Source organism: Onychostoma macrolepis, chromosome 18 (genome assembly GCF_012432095.1).
Source record: "Onychostoma macrolepis isolate SWU-2019 chromosome 18, ASM1243209v1, whole genome shotgun sequence".
In the NCBI taxonomy this organism is placed as follows: Eukaryota; Metazoa; Chordata; class Actinopteri; order Cypriniformes; family Cyprinidae; genus Onychostoma; species Onychostoma macrolepis.
The window spans coordinates 22695407-22716953 of record NC_081172.1 but is presented as its reverse complement, the minus strand read 5'-3'; the positions used below and the strand labels follow the sequence as shown (position 1 = coordinate 22716953).

General features: G+C 36.3%; 2 protein-coding genes across 2 annotated transcripts in view; one reads left to right on the top strand and one right to left on the bottom strand.

The window, feature by feature from the left end:
- Window positions 1-12797, top strand: part of gse1b (Gse1 coiled-coil protein b) — a 234955-nt gene extending 222158 nt beyond the window's left edge. The window contains 6 exon segments of the mRNA XM_058750715.1: window positions 96-209; window positions 1511-1570; window positions 1573-1893; window positions 9950-10234; window positions 10437-10540; window positions 11418-12797. Of these exon segments, the coding sequence (XP_058606698.1) occupies window positions 96-209; window positions 1511-1570; window positions 1573-1893; window positions 9950-10234; window positions 10437-10540; window positions 11418-11555 (1022 nt within the window). The 3' untranslated portion in view covers window positions 11556-12797.
- A 2465-nt stretch (window positions 12798-15262) lies between these two features.
- gins2 (GINS complex subunit 2) lies at window positions 15263-21329 on the bottom strand. The gene is made up of 5 exons (XM_058750726.1): window positions 21076-21329; window positions 20281-20395; window positions 20102-20201; window positions 19352-19478; window positions 15263-15675 (listed from the first exon to the last, which is right to left on the bottom strand). Exons 1-5 carry the CDS (start codon window positions 21163-21165, stop codon window positions 15559-15561), a joined length of 549 nt encoding a protein of 182 aa, XP_058606709.1. The 5' UTR covers window positions 21166-21329; the 3' UTR covers window positions 15263-15558.
- Between the last annotated feature and the right edge of the window lie 218 nt (window positions 21330-21547).

Below are 21547 nucleotides of genomic sequence, written 5' to 3'. Positions count from 1 at the left end.
AGCTCTATTGGCAGCAAACATACAAGATACTTTCACAAGCTGTAACAATAATATATTCCTGTCTTTCTTGCTCTTTTTTTCTTCCTGTGTTTCAGATAATGAGAGGGTTGAGGAGTTGTTGAAGGCCATAAAACAAAAGAGCGTGACTCTAGACAGCATCAGACACAACCCTCACCCGCTGTGCAGGAGCCCTTCAGCCCTATGCTCAGGTCAGTTCACACTGATCTGTGTGTATGTGTGTGTGTGTGTGTGTGTGTGTGCACATGTGTGTTTGTCCATGCAGCGAGTCATGTTGTGTGTTTACACAGTGTGGATTGTTGTCAGCGTGTGAAAGCAGCTGACAGCTCCAGATGTTCATCACTGTCTGTTTTCTCAGCTCATTACCACAACATGTAATGAGTGTTTTACTGTGTGGATGTGCGCTACGTCTAATTTGACTGTCGTTTAAACGGAAGTTTTGTATCCGACTAGTCGACTAGTCTAAAAGCTAGAAACCCCCATAAAATGGCTAAAGAAAAAAACTGTGTGTGTGTCTATGTAATTGCCTACACTTGAAATACTTAATCTTTGCATCACACTGTCAAATCCCTCAATGAAATCTGCAAAAAATAGGTCACGATTATGCTTGCCTCGCGTTATCATCATTTAATTTTAGGCGGTCATTAAACAGAAAAAAAGGAAGGGCATACACTCAACATAAACCAGTGCATAGCTTATTTATTCAGATCGGCTGGAGCAATGCAGAAATGGAAAATCAATCAATAGACTGACAGAATTCTTCATTTTCATATAACGTTAGCCAACATATTAAAACACAAGTCAAAAACAATAGGAAAGTTTATCAAGGAATAGCATTAAAACGGCTTTTAAAAATGTGTTGGCTATGTTGTCTAAAAACAAAACAATGCTCAGTTTACTTACTCAGACCATGTGCATTTGTTCAGTGAATTTAACATGTTAACGTGGTCTGGCGAAAGACGGGACTAGAGGCGATTCTGCACTTGAAAAAAAACAAACCGCTGGCTTTGGCTAGTCTTCAAGCTAACGCGAAGAAAACGCATGCGAGTTCTGAGGTAAAAATGTAGTTTCTGACCAGATACGCTTTTAAAAATATTTATATATTTAAATATTTTGATATTTATTCTTTTTTAAAAGTTTTATTTTAACTTGTTATTTAAATGTAACGTTAAAATGATGGTAATTTGAATGATAAAATCATCATGGTTTTTTTCTCTCTCGTGTAATCGACTATTGTTTTCAGTGTCGACTAGCAGGAGCTGTACCGTTTAGTCGACTAGACCCGCACATCCCTAGTGTGGATGACCCTCAGGAGATGCACAGCATCTGTGTTACACTGTCTGGGATGTACAAAATACTCCTCATGATAGCTTCAAAATCCCTTCAGTCAACTCTGGTTGAGAGCTTGTTTGATGTTTTGCTATGTTCATGAATACACTAACCTGCAAACATTATATTATTGTAGTTATTTATTTATTTATTTATTTTGCAGACCCGTCGTCTCAATCTCCAGTCCAATCTGATGAGCTGCTGAACGGACGGCCCCCCAGTCCCTCCCCTCTGTGTCTGTGCCCCAGCCCCAAGCAGAACCCCTCTCGCACTTGGATCAGCACAGATCTCTCTCGGATCCCTTAAGACTGAAAGACTCTTCCTTGCCTGCTGCATTACCTGACAAATGTCGAGCCAATGACAGCATCCCAGGCAAAAGCTCTAGTCTGCTGAACAGTGTGCGACAGCCCCCATTCACTAAAGAAAGTTCTGTTAATGTCAACGGAAAGACCAAACCCTGGGAGAGTTTCATTGCTGAAGAGTTTGCCCAGCAGTTCCATGAATCAGTACTGCAGTCCACCCAAAAAGCTCTGCAGAAGAGTAAAGGTAATTAGCAGTTCAAATTCTCTTTAAGATTCTGTTATTTCATTGCTTACATACTTAACCACTAACTTAAAGTCGCCATTAAAAATGAAAGTTGTGATAGTCTTTTCTTTCTTTTTGTGATATATCTGAGTGAAATGACTTGTTGAACAAGAAAAAAATGTAGGGTGGGACATTTTGTTTGAGAATTGATTGGATTGTTCTCGTTTGCTATTGCTGCGATCTCATTTGAGTGGCCCTTGCTCCAGTGCAGTGGTTCTCAAACTGGGGGTACGTGAGATGACGGAGGGGGTACACGAACAAAATTCTAAGTTTTGGCATTTATTTAATTCTACCCCAACTTAAGTGCCCCTATTATGGGTTATGAAAGGTTCTTTTTTTGGTTTTGGGAGTCCCCAACAAAAGGTTGACATGCAAGCAAGGTAAAAAAACACTTTCATTTTCTTATAATATGCATTTATTTTTACCTTATTTGCTCAACGACTCCCAAACGATTCGCTCAACGATTCATTTTTCCAAACCCCTCCTTTGCCTGACGCTAATTGGTGTGATTGGTCGATTTCATTTAAAGCAGTTTTTGTGATTGTGAGCAGTGCTGATTTGTGTACAGCCGTTATCAGGGAAACAGCTATTTTGAACGCTCCAAAAGCAGCACCTAGTGGCAACAATTGGGCGGGCAATATGCTAATGTTTCATTTTGACATCAACGTGAAACGGCTTAAGATTAGTTTTAAAAATGACTCATTTCAATGATTCAGAGTCGACTCTTTCTTTTGAGAGACAAAAACTTTATACACAGTGCACTTTCAGATTTAAAACTTTGCAGGATGTTTTCATTCACTTAGACCTGTGTTACACACTGCATGAAAGGTTATTTTCAAAAATCCATAATAGGGGCACTTTAAAGTATAACATTAAAACCGAACATGTATTTCTGACAAGCAAAATGCCGCTTATAATGTAAAAACAGGAAAATGGGAGTGCCGTAAACGGTCAAATACATGATATCCAATCAGCTGACCTCATGTTTTGCGGTCAAAACTGACTGCATCCACACAAGCAGCGTGCATGTGATAGGATGCTGCTGAAGTTGCTGCTTTAGCAAATCGCGGCATTGTTTAATATATCTTTAAAGTAGATCTTCGCTTAATAGCATGAAGAGCAAATATTGACATGGACTGTACATTGAGATCGATTTAAACTCTCCGATACAGACACAATCTGTGCGAGTTATTGTTTTCATGTTTAAGATACAAGCGTGCAAATTTCCCTGAAGATCCAAACGATGGCAAATGTGACATTAATTTTTACAGCAGTTCAACAAAAAAAGGTAATATTAAGTGAACATTTTACATTTTAAATGTAGCCTAAATTTTTAACAGATTATTGTCATGTTTGTTCTATTTTGCAACTAAATAATAATGGTTCCAACTAAATCTGTTTCATCTGGTGTGCGTCTCCAAGCAACATACAGCGGTGTTTTGTTAGTGAACGAATCTGCGGCTTTGAACGATTCGGAGAGTTGGTGATTAATAATCCATTCATAACTACAGCATTTTGCTTCGTTACTGAATGAATGAATGACGCAGCGCCTGGCTCATTAAGACAGTTGCTGGGTCCCAATTCGCATATTATCTGTCCTAAATAGTATTCGAAAACAGAATTAGTATGTCCCAAATCATAATGGCCATTTCTCAATACCAAGTACACAAAGTTCGGACTTGCGTCCTCTGTAGTTCGGACTTCACAAGTTCGACTCAGGAGTGTGAACTCTCAAGACGGAAGGACACAAGTCCGGTAATTCTGCAAATGAAACAGCAGTGTACTTGATAACGTCAGTCAGCTCGCCTGCACTGTATTACAATCAGGGGCGGATTTAACCAATAAGCGAGGTAAGCGGCCGCTTAGGGCCCCGTGGAATCAGGGGGCCCCATCTGATATTGGCGAAACATATCTGCAGCGTTGAGCAGTGTAGCCGTTGAGCAGACATGTGCACTGATTTCTTGAACGCAGTGACCAGAAGTGTTTAAGTTAGAATCCACTTACCAATCAAAATGCCGAGTTTTTGTCAAGTGCTGCAAGTTCTGCAAGTTCGGGGATTATCTCATTATAACAAAGTGTAGATATGATGTAAATAAGAGATTCATTGTGCAGTGTAGACTTGGAATAAACACTTTGAATATGGAATGAGTTGCAAGGGATAGTTTTATGTTTGTAAAAAGATTGAAAATTTTTACAATTTATTAAATAGATAAGTGCACGCATTTTTCTTTTCTTGTTTTATTTATTTATTTTTTGATAATGTCTTCCTTTTGTGATCCGAAAAAAACAAAAAAATAAGGTAGCCTAATTTTACTTTAGAACAGCAGCAAGTTGACTAATTACTGGTTGTGAAGGGATAAATAAACTAAAAACAAGAGCGAACGACCAAAATAGGGGTTAAGCATAAAAGGACACATATGGGGGCCCCATACCTGGAATTTGCTTAGGGCCCCCAAATCGCTAAGTCCACCCCTGATTACAATACGACGAAATAAGATATCAAACACCACTGCCTCTTTTTGTTTTTATGTAATCATATTAATAGTCGCATAAATGTATTTCAGGGAACGTACATACATTACAGTAAAACAAAAGGTCACACTTTATATTAGGTGGCCTTGGTTTTGCTACAGTTATATTGCAGTACTATTGTACAACTGTAGTAAACCGTGACAGTAGTAACCATGGTTTTTTGATGTGAACCATGGTTTTAAAAACCATGGTTCAAGTACCACAAATTAACTATGGTTGTATTACCATAGTTTAACCATGGTTTTACTAAAGTACCTCAAATTACATTTAAGCCTAGTTATTCAACAAACATCTACAAAATAAAAACAGAATGACAAGTTACTATTCTATGATACAGGCTTTATTATAGCACTTACATCATCTGAAAGAAAATATTGTTGTCACATGACAAAATGATTCAGAACTATGAACTATAACTTTATTTAAAAAATAGTGATAAAGCACTGCAGTGGTAGAGATGGTTTTCTGTTAATTTACAAAATAAAAATAGCAAACTGTTTCACTGTAATAATGCATTATCTCTATAGAAATGAATTACATGTTGTACAAATAAACATGACTTAGTGTTCACACACAACATTATACCGCCTACCTCTTTAACAATATCTTATGCAGGGCTGCATGCAACTAACAATTTGTTTTGATAATCAATTTATTTGTAGATTTTTTTTATTAATATTAGTAATTGGACGACAAAAAATAAATAAAATATATACATTATTTTTTAATTAAAATAATTTTAATCCATTATTTTAAAGAATGTCATTTCACATCCTGCCTATGAAAACAAATATAATGAATGTATCTATGTAGGCTCTGCTGTACATTATAAGCATTAAAGTGTTAAAATACCAACATTACATTCTAAACCTAAAACCAACAGATTGCTTGTTATTTTGAAACAGAATTTAAAACAGTTTAAACAAAAAAACACAATGTTAACTTGTAAGAGGTACGAGGAACAAACACAATCATTCGTCTGAACAGAGTAATTATACTATATTATATTAATGGACAATTCCAACAATAGTGCCTTTACTGTTACTGCTCTCATAAATAAGATTACTTGTGTTGCATGTAGGGTTTATACCTACACTTAATTTCTAACAAAAGAGCGGTCTGTTTGTTTTGATGCACTATTCAAATTCGTTGACGATTATTTTCATTATCTATTAGTTGTTGCAGCCAGGCCTAGTTTTATACAACCTGTAAACACAAGCCCAACACAGGCAGATGTGTGCAGTCCATCGGGTGCATCAAGGTCGCATTAACAACCTTGATTACAATATCAATGAAGGTAAAAAAGGTTCTTTCATTGGAAAAGTTTTACACATACTACAAAATACATTCACAAGAAATGAGAAGTACTTTTAAAGAAGGTTTAAAATGATATCAACTCACATGAGAAGATTTCAGTCATTTCAAGCCTAAAGCAAGCTGATTTATTCTACATCTAGTCACCTCATGGGGGCCGATGAAGGCCAGATGAATTCTCCACTTTTACTTGAAGGAAATGCCCCTCTTTTCAAAAACTTTTGATGCTACATACATGGCAGTAGTTGTCAGTATGAAGTCTATCATATAGTCCATTAGGTTACAGTCCACCTTTGGTTTGATTGTCTTGATCCTCACCCCATATGGTCTCAGGACCTAAAAATGAGAAGAATATATACACAATATTAATAAACAGCTTGCTGGAAAACTCAGTTGTTATTGGTCAGTTGCACACTCATCTACACTCTTAAAAAAGGTGCCAGAAAGAACCAAAAAGGGGGTTTCATGGCGATGTCATAGAGGAACCTTTTTTAGCAGGTTAATGTCAGTACCCCATCATCGACTACTATGCCCTTTTTCATCCCGTGGAAACTGCCACTGGTTCAAAGAGTTCCCGCTTTCACAGTCCTTCTGATGAATGGTTGAGGCTGGGTACATAGGATCCTGTAAAAAAAAAAAAAAAAATACAACCTTTCATTAGTTTCTTAATTTTAATAGGTTTAGCACAGGTATAATGATGCAAAATGACAAACAATGATAATGGAAAGGTATTTTTAAGAAACAAAATCAAAGCAAGTCAAAGTATTTTGGAAGTTCATGCATCCATCTATTCACTCTCCAAACCACTTTTCCTCTCTAGGGTCTTGGGGGCTGAAGCCTATCCCAGCATCTTGGGCCACAAATCCATCCAATTAATGTTATTTAAGCAATATAGTAACAATTGTTATACAGTAACTGTATAACAAATGTTAAATTCGTTAATATGTGAATATATTTTAAAATTTTTTTTTTTTTTTGCTGTGATCAAAGCTGAATTTTCAGCATCATTACTCCAGTCTTCAGGGTCACATGGTCCTTCAGAAATCATTCTAATATGCTGATTTGCTGCTCAAGAAAATTTCTTATTATTAAAAGAGTTGAAAACAGTTTTTGCTTCTTAACATTTTTGTGGAAACGGTGATACCTTTTTCAGGATTCTTTGATGAATAGAAAGTACAATTAACAACATTTATTAAATGTATTAAACAGTTTAGTAAATATAAATTTTTTCCAACATTATAAATGTCTTCACTGTTACTTCTGATAAATGTAATACACCCTTGATTAATAAAAGTATTAATTTCTTTATTTTCGTACCACAAATGTTTGAATGGTATTGTTTCCATAAAAATGTTAAGCAGCAAAAACAAAAGGTTTTCAACAAAGGTATTAATCAGAAATGTTTCTTGAGCAGCAAATCAGAATCTTGGAATGATTTCTGAAGGATCATGTGACACTGAAGACTGGAGTAATGATGCTGAAAATTCAGCTTTGATCACAGCAAAACAAAAATACATTTTAAAATATATTCATATAAAAAAGTGGTATTTTAAATGATAATATTTTACAATATTTCTGTTCTTACTGTATTTTTAATCAAATAAATGCAGTAGTGGTGAGCAGAAGACTTACTTAAAAAACACATTCAAAAAACATTTAAAAAAAATCATACCAACCTCTAACTTTTGAACAGTAGTGTCCTGTATGTTTGAGGTTTTACTTACTAGTCACATGGTTCATAGCGACTTTGAGATGTTGTCCGACAGGAGACTCTGCGCTCCTCTGCTGCACGGCCATCATAATCTAGAAACATAATATGCAATTTATCACAGAGCCAACGATATTTAGCTTTATTTAAAGGAAGCAAGCTAGAGCAGAAGTGAAACGCAGAAAAGAAAACGGTACATACACACACGCACACACACATAAACAATTTCTTAAAATAAAATTATTAACGTTCATGTATTTAGGTTTGTGTCACTACCTGTCAAAATCTTCCTTTAATGAACTGTAATATAACAGATGCATGGTGATATAAGAAAATATGTTGTGAAAAAAATGCATATGAATGCATATTTCTTCTATGCTCACCTGTGTTTTCTGCATTTCTGTCAGCAGCTCCCTTTAGAAATTTAGAAATCTTGGAGCTTCTCTTCCTTTGTAGAAAGATTATATTATCACTCCTGAAACCACAGAACATTTTTTTTTTTTATTTTTTTTTTTTATTTATCAATATTTGTTTACCATGAAAGATCAAAGCACGTTTGAACTAATGTTAGATTCAGTTAATTCGTGCTTTGTGTAAGTGACACCACCCATTAACAGTACAGCGCATATTTTAGGCTAAATAAGTTAGACAACTTCCAATAAACCATTGACAAACTGACAGCAAATCCTTTACAAAGCTATCAAAACCTCTCATCTACACATAAAGATGTGATTAAAAGCCCAAACTTTCATAAATAAGAGCTCAAGCTTCAGAGTTAGCCTAACATACCTCGTCTGAAAACAGATGCTAGCGGACTTTTTCGAAGACTGTAAAACATTTCTGTGAAGTCAATATTCAACAGAAACATGTCAGTTACATGTAGGAAAGTGTCTGGAACAGTTGTATGTGATATTTGTGTGATTTTAGAGACTAAACTCACCTGAAAGCAGTGAAAACAGCAGCAAGAGACGGAGATTTACTGTTCGTCAGTTACAGTGTTGCTCACCGTTTCCATGGCAACTCCCTCCGCTCCAACGTTACTTTCTGAAAATCTTAATAACAGAAAACAAGGTATCTAGAAATTTTCACATGTTTTGAAATGCCCAGATAATAAGTTGATAGCGGTGCGCCAAGTCTGACACTTTCTGCTTCCCATGATGACACTCGTGCAGTGTTTGCTTACTTCAATACAGATGAAGTGGATGAGAAACAGTATTTTTCAAATACATAGACACTTCAGATGTCTTTATGAAGCAGCAGAGTGCATGAAGTGTCCAACATTCCACTCTGGGTTTTTTTGTTTTTGTTTTTTTGGTTAATTAAAAGTGTCATCCAGGTATTTAAAGTGCACTTGATGTCTTTGGGAATTTTCAGTGTAAACGATCGCTATTTATACTACAAAATAGCCTAGAGTAGTGCATAATTACGCAAAATGGGATGCACTTAGAATAAACGCTAAACACCTGTGCCAATTGTGAAACAGCTGTTTTGTCATCAGTGCTTGTGCAGCCACTCTCGAGAACCTACTAGGGATGGGTGATATCAAACTTTTTTTAATTTGATCAAATTCGATACATTCGATACAATTTTTAAAATACTGATACTGATTATGTATGCGAGTCTGTTTAAAACAAAACACATCTACATGATATATACTGGCCATTAATAACAAATGTATTAAATGTACTTAAAGGGTTACTCCACCCCAAAATGAAAATTTTGTCATTCATCACTTACCCCCATGTTGTTCCAAACCGGTAAAAGCTTTGTTTGTCTTTTGAACACAATTTAAGATATTTTGGATGAAAACCAGGAGGCTTGTGACTGTCCCATTGACTGCCAAGTAAATTACACTGTCATGGCCCAGAAAAGTATGAAAGACATCGTCAGAATAGTCTATATATAGTCTAAACCGTAATATTATGAAGTCAATGGGACAGTCACAAGCCTCCCGGTTTTCACCCAAAATCTCTTAAACTGTGTTCCGAAGACGAACGAGGCTTTTACAGGTTTGGAACGACATGGGGATAAGTGATTAATGACAAAATTTTCATTTTGAGGTGGAGTAACCTTTTAAAACATTTGAAAGTCATGCAAAAACCCAGCTCAACTGGTAGAACGGTGTTTCCCAAAACTTTTCCTGGAGGTACACCAACAGGACACAATACGGATGTCTCCCTTATCGGACTCATCCATTTCAGGTCTTGATCTCTACTAATAAGCTGATGAGTTGAATCTGGTGTATTTGACCAAGAAGGGTTTGAAAATGTGCACTGTTGTTGTGTCTTCAGCAACAGGGTTGGGAAACACTAGAGAATGGTATTAGCGATGCAATACCATTCATGGTTTGATTCCCAGAGAACATTTTGCATAAATTTAAATACATTAGGTTTCATTTTAGCATCTTGTCAGGCTTAGTGTAAAGAGCAGCTAATAGAATCAACACGTCTTTTCCTCTAACAGGTGGTGTCTTGGTCATGTCAGAACAGAACAACGCAGTAGATTCATCTGTGCATTATAACATTCCTGAGCTCCAGAGCACACCAGGCCGGTCCAAACCCCACCCACACCCTCCTTCATTGCAGCCCAATGGACAGCACTGCCCCCCACAGCCTTCCCGCCAGGAGCTTTCCACAGAAGAGTCTGAGGAAGAGGATGAGGAAGATGACACAGAGGAGGACGAGCCCACTACATCTAGGTGGCAGGGCATTGAAGCCATCTTTGAAGCTTATCAAGAGTATGCAGAAGGTAAGATGTGTGTTCAGCAGATTGGGTCCCTATCAGTACTGTTGCATGATGGATATCATAGCTCTGGCCAACAGAAGAGTAGCTCTGCAAATCCTTAAGTTGTGGTGTGTTGGTGTATGTGATGCCAGGGGTTTCTTGAATGTAAGAGGAGGACCTTAGGAGTCTTACCGCTCCCTCTCTCTTTCTCTCTGTTTGACTCTAGAGCAAAGCATTGAGCGACAAGTTCTCCACAGTCAGTGCAGACGGCTGGAAGTGCATCACTATAATCTCAGTCTAACTGCTGAACAGCTCTCGCACTCAATGGGGGTAAGAAACACACAAATGCTAACCTCTTTTAGACTCCATTTCTACCTGATATTAGGATGCATTTTCAATGGTCACATTACTGTTTCCATTTTAACATGCATTTCAGAAGTGTCTCCTATAGTCAAACCAAAATTTATTCGGACACCTTCAACATTTCTCAAATTGTAATAAAATACGACAAGAACTCACAGTTAAACCATGTCAGAACAAATTCATCTTGATAACTTAGATAGAAAGGTATGTAATAAATTAGGTTAAATAGCTGTCAGCTGTTAAATTTAAGTACACAATTAGATGATATCAACTTAGGTTAACCAATTACCAAGCAATGCTTAATTTTGTTCAGTCTGTGATGTAGAAAGGTTGCATTAGCAATTAAAGAAAAAACATTTCAGCAAAACTTGGTCAGGTCAAAGTATCTGAATAATTTTTGGTCGCAAATTTATTATCAATTTTACTGGTAGTCCACTGTATGAAGAATTTTTGGATATAATATGTCAGTTTCTTTATTTTGCAATCCTCGCTTACATAAAGGAACAATAGTTTCCTTCACCCACTTGTAAAAAAATATCAAAAATGATATCTGGTGTCTGAATAATTTTTGGTTTGACTGTATAACCACTTGTGTTTACATTTTGTTGAGTTACTGTGCTCTTATTTCATATCACTCTACATCACTTTCATGGGAGTGCCAAGTGCGGTGCACAAATACTGTTGAGTGAACATACCCCTATTTAACGCAGTATCAGATCATGTCCCCACGCCATAAATATTAGATCCAGCCTGGACACCAGATCCCGTCAGACATCCTGTCCAAACAGGTATCTGGTCCTCCCCAGATGATGTTTCATAGGTAACGTGTGCATTTTTTCTGTAGGAGCTGATGGCTCAGAAGCAGAAGCTTGCGGCCGAGAGGGAGAACCTACAGGCAGAGCTGGAGCACTTTAAGAAGTGCCTGATGCTGCCACACAGCCCCTGGTCTAGGAGTCACTTCAAGGGCTATCCACCCAGGTGACACTCTACGGCACCAACCACCCACTCAGACAACCTCCCACATCCCTTACAAACCCCCACACCCAGACCCACATTCAGGCCACTCCGACAGCCTGGATAGTGATGGTGAGGAACAGAAGATCTGGCCCACAAATTTGCCATCCACTGACCTCCCTTGTGATGCCATCCTGTGGGCAAAATCACGCATGAACACACGTCAAAGCCTCTGAATGCCTCCAACTCGCAGGGACAGCCTGCATCGTAGTGAGAGAAGAATGCCAGGCGAAATGCAGCTCAGCCCATCTGCCATCTCTTTACTATGGAGGTCACGCCTTGAAATGCACTTAAAGACAAAAAAATCCTATCTGGAGGTACTGTGTTATGACAGACTACTCTTTATGATCTAGGGAAGGAAAAAAAACATCAATTAAATAAAGGAAAATGTTTTATTTCAAGAGTTAGAATAAAGTTTTTTAAAGAGGTGCTTCAGCATTGTATTGTAAATAATTTCAAAACAACGGAAAAAGAATTTTGTATGTTTTTAATTCTTTGAAAAAAAAAAAAAAAGCCTGCCATTTTTTCTAATATATTAATGCTTTTGGGCGTTAAAAGGTTTACTTTGTGTTTGCTCTGCTGCTGGTCAGAATAACCCTTTCAGGACTTGTGGAGTGATAATATCACTTCCTTTGTGCCTGAACTACAGTAGCAACGGCCCCAGGATGTACCGCCAACGTTTTTCTCTCAAGGCCATGCTTTACAGGATAACTTGAGCCCTGCATTCTGATGACATACCCACTGATATTATAGGACCCAGGACGTCTACTGTCTTCTATTATTGGCTAGTGGTCACTCGTCTCTCACAGTTCCAGACTGCTAACCTGAGTTGTCCTTTTTTTATCATGAAGCAGCATGCAGCCTCTTTTTGGATTTCTGTTTCATTCAATTAAAGGGCGTTTTTTTTTTTTTACTAAAATGTGATATTCTCAAATATATATCTCAGCTGTGTGCACAGAGGGCTCAAGCGATGACAGTCTGCCAGGAACTGACATGCACAAAAATTAAATCCATAAATGTTGTTGTACAATAAGAATTATAATTTGTTTGATATACGAAACATTTTTGCCATTGACAATTACTGTGCCAAATTTTCAGAGGTGGCATGCCAAAATGTTGAAAGCAAAGCTTGATCAAGTTGAAGAATTAAGTCAGTCCTGCTGAGAGTTAATTGGAAATTGGAGTTTAACTATAAACTCCTCCTCTCTCTCCCACCAAAAACTGCTCTGGCCGAATAAGTTCTTGTTTGCCAAGAATTTTTTTTTTTTTTATCCATTGCTTATGAATGACGCATTTTAACATGACGAAGCATTGACAAAAAAACATTAATATGGGCCTTAAATGAACTCTGACTGCCTGTAATATCTTTAATTTTCTACCTTTTTTATATTATTCTCTTAGATGATGTAGAATCTGGGAATGACACCTGTTTGTTTTCCTGCCACTTAACCCAACCTCCATCACTTGTGCCGCACATCACATGTATCTCATGTATGCAGTACCACATACAGCATGCAGTTATAGACGGACCGCACACACCATTTTTTGATCAGAATTTAGTGCAAGGGTAAAACACAGAGGTATCTCAAATGCATCTGAAGCACAGATGAGGAGTTTGCTTGCCATTTATTTAGGCTATGCTGACCCCGAGCAGGCGTGCCATCAGTGTAATCACTTTGTGTGTGTCTGTGTGTGTGTACCTGCTTCACATGAAGCACTACCACTGCCTGATGAGAGCATATACAAACCTGCCCAATGCACACAGTCACGCCCAGACTTAATGGAGGATATTAGATGCTGTGAAACCATGGGGTTTTTTTTTTTGTTTTTCTTTTATTTTCTTTTTTTTTATGTACTTGTTTGAATTCATTGTAATGTAATATATTCTTTGTTGAGTGTAGTAATTAGGTATTTATGGATATATTGCTGTAATTTCAGACAAAAAAATTAAATATTGCAAAAATGTGTTAGCTGTGTTTTATTTTTTATCCAACAAAAACGTCTTCCCATGACATTCTTTTTCAAAATAGTAATTCTCTTCCAAAATTCTAGGAACACTTCATCCAAAAAAAAAAAACCTTATGATTGGGCATTTAATGTCAGAGTAATAAGTGACAATGTGTTTTTTTTTTCTTAAGAATCTCGGATTTTTTCCCTTCACAAATGAATAGAACAGTCATATACGCCTGAATGAATGGTATGAAGAAGAAGAAAAAAACAACAACTTTGTAGTATGTTTTGACGTGCAGAATCCATTATGTCCAGAAGGAATACATCATCATGGTGGTCTCACACTCCTTTTTGGCTTAAAATATTCTTCAGTAAAATACGATTACAAAGGAAACATTGTTAAATGCCTTTTTTGTTGTTTTTGTACCTTTGCAGGTTGTAGCATGGTGCACCAGATGTAGACGAGGTGTTACCTGAATAAAGTGCTAAAAATAGAAATTAGTAACCTCCTTGTGTGATCTGAACAATGGCACTCAACAGTGTGCAAGAAAGATTGGACCACAGTAAAAGTACAGGGCCTACCCATGGTCACAGTTTTCCTTGATTGCTAACAATTCACTATTTTCTCACAACTATAAACACAATTTCAAAACTACAAACCAACTTGTATAAATCTCAAACTTCCATTCAAAATACTGTTACAAAAAAACCCTTAAGGAATCATTTTGCAAGTCAATGTCTATTATAGTTTATAACATAAAGGGGTGCAGACACAGCAAAGGTTTACTTTGATTACACTACTGTAAAGAGATTATGCAGTAGATTAAAAGCACTAGAAAAGTTCAAATGCCAAATTGAATATGAATACACAATACATTATACTGTACATTTAAAATAAAACATCCTCTGGTAAGTGCATTACAAGTGTTGGTAATGTCCTTTTTTATTTTATTTTGCAATACTACAGAAGTTTCTTTTGTCTTCTGACAAGACACTTTCTTTAGACAGTTGTCTCTCAGTTCCGGTAAAAACAAAAAAAACACAGTACACGCAAGTACTTGACTACAAATCTAAAGTTTCTTCTCTAAAGTACTGCTACTGTGTACTGTAATTATACTATATGTAAGCAGTAGAACAACAACCCTGTAGATGATCATGTTGGCCAACATCTCTGATGGTCAACTATAGACTACATCTTTCCCCCTTCTCTTCCTTTTTGTTTCCCACCACTAGGATCCATTTTCCAAAGCATATTTTTAAGAAATGTGACCCTGGACCACAAAACCAGTATTAATTCGCACAGGTATATTTGTAGCAATAGCCAACAATACATTACATGGGTCAAAATTATTGATTTTTCTTTTTTTCTTTTAGAATAATCATTAGAATATTAAGTAAAGATAATGTTCCATGAAGATATTTTGTAAATATCCTACTGTAAATCTCAAAACTTTTAATTTTTGATTCGTTATATGCATTGCCAAGGACGTTTGGACAACTCTAGAGGCAATTTTCTCAATATTAGGATTTTTTACACCCTCAGATTACGGATTGCCAGATCTCGGCCAAATATTGTTCTATCCTAACAAACCACACGTCAATGGAAAGCTTATTTACTCAGATGTATAAATCTCAATTTTTTAAAAATTACCCTTATGACAGTACAACTTTAGGTTAATACATTTATTTAAACACAAATTAAAATGGTCAGACAACTTTTTTCTAAAAAAAAAAAAATAATAATAATAAATTCTCCATTGCATACCGCTATTGATTCAGTGTTTTGTTTTTCTCCACTAGACTGGTCAGCATCTGTTACCATTTACATGCCAAGCCACAGCAGTGGTCACAAGTTGAAGTTCAGATATGATTCCATGATATGGTCAATAGCAATACATTTTCAATGATCTGTTTCAGAACATTAAAGCAAACTTCAATCTGTTTTTGTTTTACTACATATTGCAATAAGGCTGAAAAATGACAGATCAATCTAGAGAATTTCTCCTTTATCCGAGAACTTCTCAGTAGTCCTGACTTCTGCCCGGCTGCAGGTTTGAGCGCAGTTTATACATGTAGTTCAGAGAGTCCAACAGAAATGAGCGTGTGGTGTTGATCTCCATTAGCGTAAGATTATCCAGCTAAAGAGAAAGAGAATGAGAGTTTATCAAACAACTGATATCTCAATCTGACTAAATCACACCAGTTAAAGAGAATTAATAAATGTGAGGGATTTATACCCTGCACTAAGGCTTTTTAGGCCTGCTTTTAAACCTTGGTAAAATAACGTTTCACACTAATTTACAAAGGGGTTACTTAGCACTACAGTGAACCCTGTAACATAAAACTTTGGGAATATTTAATTATGTTCACATTCACATAGAATTCTTCTTGTCTTTCCATGCAGAATTTGAACTATACTCACTACTTACCAGAAAAGGAAAAAATAAAAAATAAATAAAAAATACTGGAATTTTCCTTGAGCTTCCAAGATAACTATACTGTATGGTTTAGAAATCAAATCCCCCTCCTCTGCAGTCCAACATAAGAATTTATTAAAACTAAACTGCAAAAATACAACAAAATGTGAATCTGAGCCCTGGAAATATACACAAATGACTGCCCACATTTACACTTCTACTAAACCTATGGTGATCATAGAGAAACTAATAAATCCATAAATAATTAAAGGGGAAAAAATAGAATATATAAATATTTCCGTTCATGAAGTTAAAGGTCAGTTAGTGTGATAACACTGAAAAAAAGTCTGTTTAATTCCAAAGACCACAAAAAGTGAAAACACCTTTCCCTTCATCTTTTCACCAATAAATCCAACATTTCAATAGCTTTTATAGAGGTAAAATAATGACAAATGTCTTTGAAACAAACAAAAAAAGTGTGCTGAACTGCACTAATTGAAAGGTGGGGGGAAAGAAACATTGCACTGCATTAACAGTGCCTGCATTTTAATGCATTGTATTATGAAATTGGCCATTTAAAAAAGGGGCGGGTGGGGCTGCTTGATATGTCTCACCCTGTCTTCCAGTTTCGGTCAACAACTAGGCACACTTTTTGTTTCATTTAAAATGACGTCAACACACAGAATAATGCTACGTGTTTCAAAGCACTTCTGTGAACCTTTACATTAACATTTAGTCATTTAGCATTTAAAGGACGCATATGTCTCAAGATCATTTCGCTAGCAGATAAGCTGTCTTCTCGGCTCACTCGGGGTACAGCTGTGCTTACCTGCAGTCGTAAATGCAGTAATGGACAGCTGTATTTCCTTAGTCGGCAGGTGTTTGGATTTAATGTGATTTCTCATTATGGTGGTAATATTATGATAACTTAATTTCACTGATTCATTTGATCAAAAGTAATTCCATTTTGCAAGATCATTTAGTAAAATCATTTTGATCAAAGTAATTCCAAACGTAGTTATCTACTTACCCAGTGATGGGTCGTTCTTGAATGATTCGTTCATTTTGAATAAATCTTTAATGTGACTCAGGAAGGAGTCGTCGCGTATGCGCAAGATCCTATAGGTTCTGTACTGGAATTAGTTCACCTGTTTCGAGCCTCCGGGTTTTTTTGAGTCGTTCGTTCATCACATGACGGGGCTGTCACATGATAAACGAATGACTCAAACACGAAGACTTAATCATAGACTAAAGACCCAGGTAAACAATGAATTAATCTTTTCTGTTTGTTATTGCATTATAGTTTTGTCTTAGTGTGATTAACGTTTGCGTAAGTAGTAGATGTGTTAGGGAAGTAACACATACCGTTTTATTATACATTGATAAAATGAATTAAATGACTCTGAAAAAAAGTTCTGTTCATTTTGCTGAACGAGGCTAAAGGTCCAAGTCGGTAAAATGATCCGAACTTCCCATCACTACAAATTTTTACGAGGCAGATGACGACATTTTGAAATCAAATACAGTACATTCCACTTGTTAATACGCTCCACAGCGCCACCTAGTGCATTTAGTTATAACTACTTATATTTGTTTATGGATTCCCTGCATTTACAGCCAGCAAAGCAACAAGCAGTAAAATTCGAAGTGTGTTTTTTTTCTCAAATAATAATTACAAAGCGAATATTCAAATACTTGTGTAATGTTTTGAATTATCAGCAGTAGGGATGTGCACAATTCACACAATTTTTTTACTCCAGACTACACTTCAGTCTGTTTAAAAACACGACCTATAATATTCAACAGGCAATTTTCAGTTCCTTTTATTTATTGTGTGTGAATATTTTTTGTGTGTATGTTTTGAATTGAATTATTCACAGCTTAAATATATGGTTCACTGTTGAATTTTCCTATAATACAATGCACTATAATGAAGTATCTAGTAATACAATGCATTTTGTATTAGTGCAATTCAGAATGCTATCTTTGTTTCAAAGATATTTTATTTCCATACATTTTTCCATTACTTTTTATGATTATAGGACTTTTCCCCCTCCATTAAAGGGGTCATGAACTGCCTTTGTTTTGTACTGTTCTGAGGTCCACTTGTTATCAAGATTTTTTACATCAAAAAACATAATTTAGAAGTAATAAGCTATTTTCTGTCCTATTTTTAACCCCCCTCATCAGAACGCTCTGTTTGAACAGGCGTGGTGGATTGTAGGGCTGTGCAATTAATTCGAAATATGGTTTCGATTTCGATTTTCGATTATGAAAATACAATATTCGAGATAAAACGATTATTGTGCCCCATTCCGCCCCCTTTCTAGCAGTGTGCTTTCACTCCTCCATAAAAGCCATTTTTTTTTATTAGATTATTCATATATAGCCTATCGTTATTATCATTCATTTAAAGTTTTGGTCATATGGCCCACTTATAATCATGTTAAATAATCATGATTACAATATTGACCAAAATAATTGTGGTTTTGATTTTTTGTCATAATCGAGCAGCCCTAGTGGATTGTAGATTCGGAAGTAAACACCCACTGCTATGATTGGCTAAGAGTTACGTATGTTTGACAGGGTACATTTCTCATAGATGAACGCTGCTGTGATTTAGGTCAAAAATGCATAAATAACTCAATACATATCAAACGATCTGTAAGAAGAGACAAAGCAACATTGACTAAGTATTGTAAACAGTTACTCACACTTGTTGCGACATTACTGTCGGACCCATTATTGCCGGCACAGCATTGTCTTTTAGTTTAAATCTTTTTCAAAATCACTGCACTGCACAGCATATTGTTGTCTTCAGAGCCATCTTTATCATTTGGTTTCTGCTTAGACCTGTGCGTTCGCCTCTCTCGTAAACTCTAACACTACATGCGTGAATTGGTGGGCAGGGATAAACAAGCAGTGATGTCGAAGCAGGCATTGATCTTCTTCTGCGGAGGCGGTGCATATCTATATCAATACATCATAGAGTAGAACATTCCAAAAGCTGTCGTTTTGGCAGACCGCCTTCAATATAAGCTGTTTTTAGACTAATAACAATGTTTTGAGTTCTCAAACTTAAAGGATGTTTTTACAGTACAATGACCTCTTATATGTCAACAGATCAAGGGAATTTTGGTTTCTCAGTTCATGACCCCTTTAAAGAAACTGCAATCATAAATAGCAATTTCTCATTGCCAAAATATTTTTGAATATAAAGAAAAATTCATATTCAACATGAAAAAGGCCTGAAAATAAATTTTAAATCATATATTTTTAAAATTTTCCATAGCCATGGAAACCCTGCTGCATTCAGAGCATGAGTCCATCAGAAACCCATCAGAGTATTTCTGTGGTTCTGAACCATTAATGTCAATAACTAGAAGTTGTGTTTTACCTGTGCGTGAGCCTCCTGCCGGCTGATGAAACTATCTGCAGAAAGTCTTAGTTTGGCCACGCGCGTGTCCCAGATGTCCTTCACTAGGGTTCGGATCTCATCGGCTTTGGGGATGTTATCTGCACAACTGTCCCCCAAAAAAAAACACTATTTCAATATTTCCAAACAGATGCATAAGTGTGCTTGAACCATGTAGTTAGTTTCAATTTCATTATCATGAAAATTGCAAAAAAAAAAAAAAAGGAACTATTTTATAGCAAGGCAATTAGCTTGGTGTATTATAGGAATGTTTCACCATGCTTTCGAAGAACTTACAATCGATCAAAATGCTGTGGATTGTATGTCAAAACAGCAAAAACATATGCTGACATTAATAGATCTTCTAAATTGTGAAAGAATGAAGAATAATGATTTTCAAATGTCTGTCATGTTTGATCAAGCACACTTTTCGTTCCTGCTTTTATGCATTTTCTATTGAAAAGGAAAGCTTAGGATTGACATAAAAGGACTTGTAGTTTCTTCTGAATAGCCAAGAGCCTTTAGTTTACAATCTAGCCAAATAAACCATATTTGACACCTGTTTAAGCAAAATAGCTGTTGTGGTTTTTAGCCAGATTTCTCTTGAGAAATTTTAAATATTACCTAAAAATTATGAAGTCAAGCAAACAAAAAGACAAAAAGCCACAAAACTCTGATTCTGAATGCATGAGGTCTTTTATCTGAACATACTGATGGTGATCTAGTACTCACTGGTTGAGTAATAATTTGGTTAGCTCCATGTAATATGGACTCGGAATGGGAGTGAAAGTGTCTAGTTTTCTCTCCTGTTCACGGATCTCCTCTAGTTTGTCTGGAAATGAAAAGATCATCTGTGTTTAGATATGGTTTCAGGAAAGATGGTATCTCAGCACAGACGTGATTTAACTCACCGGTGTCCATCCATTCTGGAGGAACTATCCTGCATTTCTGTCTTTGTTTAAGATTGAGGGCCAACCACACAGGAACTTCCACTGGCAGACCCGGGTTAAACGGACCCAAATCTCCCTAAAAGTTTGTTTATACACATCAAGTCATGCATTTTATGCAGTGATTAATGAGTGTGACATAATTAAAATATTGCAAAATATTTAATACACTGAGAAGTAGTCCGTGTTGGGTTGCAGACAAAATCTGTCTCAATTAATTACTTGGATTAATCTGTTAGACCTTTATAAGTATTGATTGACGTTTTGGGGAAACATACTGCTTACTCCATTTTCCCATAAAATGCGTGTTTACTGCAATTCAATGTATCAACTGCGTCAGAAATTATCATCTTTAGTATTTAATTTAAGCTAAACAAATAATCCAGGGCCAGAATTCCCTTTTTAGATGTACTGGATGTTTTTTCAGCAACATCTAGATAAGAAAATCAGATTTGACAAAATAATATTTTAATAGGAGCCAGTTTTGCAGGGGAAACTTCTCACCAGTACCTGCAACACTGTAATACTATTCTATACGTGTGTGTTTATGTTTAAGATTGATAACAACTCTAGCTCTAGAAAGAAGTTGAATTACCAAAGAACGACAGTATTAGTAAGTAATTAACAACTACTGAATTAAATACCTAGTTCATTTGATAATATATGACTGTTGACAAACAAAACGCAGAATCATACACACAGACTTAGAATAATAACATTTCTGATTAAAAACATACTGTAGCTGTCATATTTACTCACCCCAATCAAATAGATTTTGTCGAGACTGAAGTTCGGGATGATTTTTACCAACTCTTTCTCTGCGAGAAACTCTACCTCCGGTGGATCCATTCTGCAGTGGCAGTTTTCCCGCGAACTCTCAGACGTGTATCTATGACGTCAGGGAGGCGACAACAAAGCCACTGGAAGACAAGCCCGCAACCTTTAGCCAAAGAGCGTAACGGCGACGGTGACAAATCGAGTCCCCCCCTCGACATCCGGTCCCATTAGGACCCCAAGCGATCCCATTGGCTCAAATTACTTTTAATAGGCACTCTCTTTAGTGCCTGATTACAATTCCTACAAAATCATGTTATGATAAAAGCTGTTTAAACTACGTTACAATGATAATCAATGTCTGTCTTCGTTAGCTTATGTACTAGCAGAGCATACAGATACCTGGTTAGCTGCATAGCTTATTTTATACAGGAATTTGCGCTTATCCTACATGTAT

Coding starts and splice junctions, on each gene's coding strand:
- gins2 (XM_058750726.1), bottom strand. CDS start 21,165: ATGGATCCACCGGAGGTAGAGTTTCTCGCAGAGAAAGAGTTGGTAAAA. Junction 19,479..20,101: donor ACCAAATTATTACTCAACCA/GTGAGTACTAGA, acceptor TTTGGGGGACAG/TTGTGCAGATAACATCCCCA. Junction 15,676..19,351: donor GGCAGGAGGCTCACGCACAG/GTAAAACACAAC, acceptor CTTTCTCTTTAG/CTGGATAATCTTACGCTAAT.